This window comes from Haematobia irritans, chromosome 3 (assembly GCF_050003625.1).
Source record: "Haematobia irritans isolate KBUSLIRL chromosome 3, ASM5000362v1, whole genome shotgun sequence".
Taxonomy (NCBI): Eukaryota; Metazoa; Arthropoda; class Insecta; order Diptera; family Muscidae; genus Haematobia; species Haematobia irritans.
Genome location: NC_134399.1, coordinates 58,988,779 through 58,994,845, shown reverse-complemented (window position 1 = coordinate 58,994,845; position 6,067 = coordinate 58,988,779). Strand labels below are relative to the sequence as shown.

The 6,067-nt window shown below is 33.6% G+C and overlaps 1 protein-coding gene across 1 annotated transcript; it reads right to left on the bottom strand.

Annotated features, from left to right (window-relative positions):
• Positions 1-1,317: 1,317 nt before the first annotated feature.
• On the bottom strand, positions 1,318-3,594 carry LOC142230944 (uncharacterized). Its single transcript, XM_075301561.1, has 2 exons — positions 1,804-3,594; positions 1,318-1,377 (listed from the first exon to the last, which is right to left on the bottom strand). Exons 1-2 carry the CDS (start codon positions 3,592-3,594, stop codon positions 1,318-1,320), a joined length of 1,851 nt encoding a protein of 616 aa, XP_075157676.1.
• Positions 3,595-6,067: the final 2,473 nt, after the last annotated feature.

The following is a 6,067-nucleotide window of genomic DNA, read 5'->3' as shown; positions in this document are numbered from 1 at the left end:
TGACCTCTCGTGAGATTGAGACAACTTTAGGCATTACACTGAAAAAAAAAAAACAGTGAACCCACCAGGAAGAATACTTGTGGTGAATTTTAGAAAATGTAGATTATTTTTAGAAATTTTTAACTAAACAGTCTTACAAACGCTGACATCATGCCGATATCACAAAAATAAGTAAATATTTTTCGACAAATTCAACAAAAATTATTAGACGTAATTAATTTGTTTGTTAAAGAAAATTTTATAGTTTGAAGGAAAAAATTGGAATTCAAAATTGCATGAATGTCTTTAGTGCCATACGAACTTCAAGGTTGGCGCATTTGTAGTAAAATTTACAAATTTAAAGAAATAGTGAACTATTTTGTGAGAAGTACGAATATAGTAAATCATTGTTGAGAAAACTTGCGTAGTTGAAATGACAAGAATAAAAAACCAAAGATTTTCAATAATAAAAATATTACAACGATTTATTTATTTGCTGTAGAAAAAAAGTTAAATAATTAGTACAATGTTCAGGATACTTATGTTGTTTATTCCTTGATGGTTAGACAAGAAGAGATCATTTAAAATTAATTTTCATAGCAAGAAACCTTAAAGCTAATAATAATTATCGTCTAGAAAAAAATACATAACAAACTACATGGATATGTATGTACTTAAATTTCAGCGGAACATATGATTTTGAAAAGGAGTCATTGACCACATAGATACTGCAATTGCATTCTCAAAACCTTTTACAAATATACGTACAATGCAATTCTAATGTTCATATGTATGTTTGTTTGTTCATATGCGTATGAATCCACCTATTAACATTCTGCGCTCCCGTATACGATGTTGTTGTTCTGCAAAGGAATAATGCGTGCGCAGGTAAGTGACTGCGAGTGTTGACATCAGGAGTGGGTGGCGACGCACAAGCTGCTGGCTATTCGCATTGTAGTGAAGGGGGCAGGGGATGCACTCACTGCAAATGAAACTGCATATGCAGATTAGTCAAGTGGACAGCTAAGCAAAGCAAACAAAACTTCATTATTAAGTTTTGTATGCTTAAGATGATGATGAAGTTTTTGTTATTTGATGATTTTGTGGGTGACTTTTGCTGCTTTATAAGAATGATGATTTTATGATTTTTCCTTGAATTTTTCGTTGGGAAAATGAATATTTTCGCCAACATTCTCCCCCCTGGAGAACGAATGTTTTCAGATGAAGATTTTCTACAAATACGGCCTATCGGTGGAAGAATTTTAGTCGAGGTTTCCCTCCGCTATGCTCCGACTCACAGCGCTGTCAGTAGACTCCATACTTGTGAAAATTTATTGATTAATTATCCATAGAAGAAAAGTTTATATGTATGAAAGTGAATGTATAAGTAAAGTGTATCTGCAAGTATAAAGTAAAGGATAATAAGCATAGATATTAATTTAGATTAGTGCAAAAGCTATGATTTTTTATTTTGTTGACAAATGTTTTGAGTAGAGGTTTTAGTTTAAGCCTAGGGAAATTATTTTCAAAAAAGGTTATTTTCAAAATATTAAATATTTTTTAAAAACATTAGATTTTCAAATTCAATTTAGTTGTATGTTTAAGCAAAAGTTAGGGATATAAGAAAATCTTGGCATGCTGTGATGTTTAGGGACTATTTTGTATTGGTAAATATTTTGAATTCCAATTGAAGCTGGAATAAAAATTTAAAGTGTTCGGAAAATAATGTTCATGTCCATGTCTGCTAGTATTCTGGGAATGTTGTGAATGTATAGGAATGATATTTGTATTATGAATATGAATTCTCCTTGGAGGTGAGTATACGCTAGATCCTGAGAAAACCCAACCGAAGCAAGTGTTCTGAAAGAATAGTCCCTTATGGATAAATGATTGACCAGCTAATTTAATTTCAGAACAAATATCTGACCCAAGGATTAGATCTATGGGATCAGAATTGTAAAACCATGGATCAGCTAAGTTATTCCTTGCGATTTCAGGTAATGAAATTTGTTGAGATGAAGGATCAGGGGCATATGATGAGATTGTGGGAAGAACAAGAGCTGTACATGAAAAACCAAAATTTTCATTTCGTGGAACTAAATTCAGTTCTACAGTGAATTTTGAGACATCTCCATGATGATTTCCAATTCCAACCACTCTGCAGTTAGATCTAGTTTTAGTTAAAGCTAACTTCTCCACCGTTTGCTCAGAGATGAGACTGCCTTGTGAGCCAGGATCAAGAAGAGCCCTCAGTTGGAATCGACCACGGCTTGTATTGACGTTAAGTCTAATTGTGTAGAGCAGGACACTAGAAAACGACTGAGCGCTATGGGAAGTTACCTGAGTGGGAGGATTTGGGATTGGACTGACAGGATCTTCAGGATGGATTACTGTATGATGAGGTTGTTGGCATGTTGCACAGCGAAAAATGGAAGTGCAGTTATCGTGATTATGACCAACAATAAAACAATTAAAGCAAATGTTTTTATCGTTCAGAAAATTAATTTTGGAAGTTCGTGGCAAAGCCAAAAATTTGTAGCATTTGGTAAGATTGTGGTTTTTCTCACAAAAAACACAAATTGGCAAATCAGGTTTAGTGATAAGGCCAGAATGGAATGTTGCCTTTTTTGTCTGAGACGAGTTTTGGTATTTGTCAGTCCGCGGGGGAAAATTTTTAGGAGAATTAGTAGTTTCGCCAGCTATGGATTCCAGCGTACGGAATGTTCTTTCCAAGAATAAGAAAAGTTCAGATAGCTGCGGAATTTCGGTTGAAGATTTTAGAGACTGTTCCCAGTCTCGGCGTGATTGGATATCAAGCTTCTGTACCAAGAGATGGATAAGAAGTGGATCCCAAGTTTTGGTGTTAATATCAAGATTCTGTAAAGACGAAATACACTCTTGGGCGGAGTCAAGCAAAGTTTTAATTGATTGGAAATCGCCTTCTGATTTTGGAATATTGAATAATTTGGAAATTAAATTACCAACAAGCATTCGTTTGTTGTGGTATCTGGATTCCAAAATCTTCCAAGCTGAATCATAGTTAGCCTCAGTGGCTGAAATGTTTTTAATTAGATTTGCAGCTTCGCCTTCTAAAGTGCTTCGCAAATAATAAAATTTTTGAATTTTGTTCAACGAATCGTTCTGATGAACTAATGAAAAATATATGTCGCGGAATGGAATCCACTCAATATATTCTCCCGAGAATTTAGGAATCGATATTTTAGGAAGTTTAGATTCAGAAATTATGGTCGTATCCGAGCGACCATGTGGGGCAACGAAGGTACTAGCCATTGGCGAATGTGATACGGAGCGATCAGGGAAGGAATCGATAAGCATTCCTTTGAATGTAAAATATGTCTCGGAAAAGTCGAGATAGAAATCATCGTTAAGATAAGGAACTTCGCTAGAATTTATCGAATTATCGCGCACGTGTTCCACTATAGTTTCATGCTGCGCTTCAAAACGATTAAAAATATCATCGATCCTTTGGGCCAAGGCGCTTACATAACCATGAGTTTTCTCCGCGGAATGTTTTACCACAAAACGGCTTTGATATTTTACCAACAAATTTAATAATTGTCGTTGATCATTGATAAGTGCAGAAAGATCACACATCGTTATGCTTGCACACACAACACCAAAGGATGAAATTTAAAAAGCACAAATAAAGTCTTATTTGAAAATCAACTGTAGCCTTTTTCGCCAGTAAAAACGGTCAGTGATTCAAATAACGCAAAGTTTCGATTGAATAAATTTCAAAGGAATCACAAAAACGAAACTTTATAATCACAAATGCGGAAAAAAATTGTTAATCTAAATCACAAAAAAATTCACCAATTAGAACTTTTATAATTTTCAATTGATTAATAAATGAATAATTATTTATTATGTGAGAAATTATGTTGATTAGCGATTGAAAAATTTCGTTTGTGTTCACTATTTTGAAGTTAGTTGTTTTTGAAAAACCGTTCACTAATTTCGCGAGAAAAAATAAAAAAAAAAATTCACAAAAATTTTCTTTTTTAATTAAAATGAACAAACGAGGAAAAGTCCCGGGTTTCGGCACCAATAAAATGTTGAGAAAACTTGCGTAGTTGAAATGACAAGAATAAAAAACCAAAGATTTTCAATAATAAAAATATTACAACGATTTATTTATTTGCTGTAGAAAAAAAGTTAAATAATTAGTACAATGTTCAGGATACTTATGTTGTTTATTCCTTGATGGTTAGACAAGAAGAGATCATTTAAAATTAATTTTCATAGCAAGAAACCTTAAAGCTAATAATAATTATCGTCTAGAAAAAAATACATAACAAACTACATGGATATGTATGTACTTAAATTTCAGCGGAACATATGATTTTGAAAAGGAGTCATTGACCACATAGATACTGCAATTGCATTCTCAAAACCTTTTACAAATATACGTACAATGCAATTCTAATGTTCATATGTATGTTTGTTTGTTCATATGCGTATGAATCCACCTATTAACATTCTGCGCTCCCGTATACGATGTTGTTGTTCTGCAAAGGAATAATGCGTGCGCAGGTAAGTGACTGCGAGTGTTGACATCAGGAGTGGGTGGCGACGCACAAGCTGCTGGCTATTCGCATTGTAGTGAAGGGGGCAGGGGATGCACTCACTGCAAATGAAACTGCATATGCAGATTAGTCAAGTGGACAGCTAAGCAAAGCAAACAAAACTTCATTATTAAGTTTTGTATGCTTAAGATGATGATGAAGTTTTTGTTATTTGATGATTTTGTGGGTGACTTTTGCTGCTTTATAAGAATGATGATTTTATGATTTTTCCTTGAATTTTTCGTTGGGAAAGTGAATATTTTCGCCAACATCATTAATTTATGTATAATTTTCCCCATTTTTTAGTTCTTTTAACTACGTATGCAAAAAATTATTAGAATAAATAAAACTTTCTCCAAACATAATAATTTCATGAACTAAAATAAAGTAAAATTGTCTTTAGTGAAATAGCCCCCATATAAACCGATACCCAGATTTGACCTCCGCAGCCTCATGGATGAGCAAAATTCATCCGATTCGGTTGAAATTTGATACGTGTTGTTAGCATATGGTCTCTAACAACCATACAGGAATCGGTCCATATCGGTCCATAATTATATGTAGCCCCCATATAAACCGATCCCCAGATTTGACCTCCGGAACCCCTTGGAAGAGCAAAATTTACCCGACCCGGTTGAAATTTGGTACGTGGTATTAGTATATGGTCTTTAACAACCATGCAAGAATTGATCCATACCGGTCTTAATTACAAATAACCCCCATTTAAACCGATCCCCAGATTTGATCTCCGGAGCCTCATGGATGAGCAAAATTCATCCGATCCGGTTGAAATTTGGTACGTGGTGAAATTTGGTACATTGCGCTAGCATATGACCGCTAACAACCATGCCAAAATTGCTCTAAATTGGTCTATAGTTATATATAGTCGATCCCCAAAAATAATCTACCAAAATTGTATTTCTATAGAAAATTTTGTCAACATTTTATTACTATAAAAAATTTTGTCAAGATTTTATTTCTATACAAAATTTTGTCAAGATTTTATTTTTATAGAAAATTTTGTCAAAATTTTATTGCTATAGAAAAGTTTGTCAAAATTTTGTTTCTATAGAAAATTTTGTCAAACTGAATTATAGACGTATTTAATCGGCCTTTTTTGTTTAATATATACCCCTATGGATTAACTTACAATTGAGAAGACGGTGTTAAGAAATTTTAAGATAACTTGTCATCGGCAAGTGTTACCGCAACCCAAGTAATTCGATTGTGGATGACAGTCTTTAGTACAAGTTTCTATGCAATCCATGGTGGAGGGTACATAAGATTCGGCCTGGCCGAACTTACGGTCGTTTTTTTCCTTTTCCAAAAGTCGACAAACTTTTCAATGAAGTTGTTTTGTCCTTCTGTGATTCCACTTAAAACTGGGTATCTTTAGACGAAAGAAAATATTATTTGACTAAGTTCAATTAAGTTCAATCTGAAAATTTTTTTGGAAATTAATAAAATCGTCTTTAAATCCCATTTTTGAACAAAAACATTCA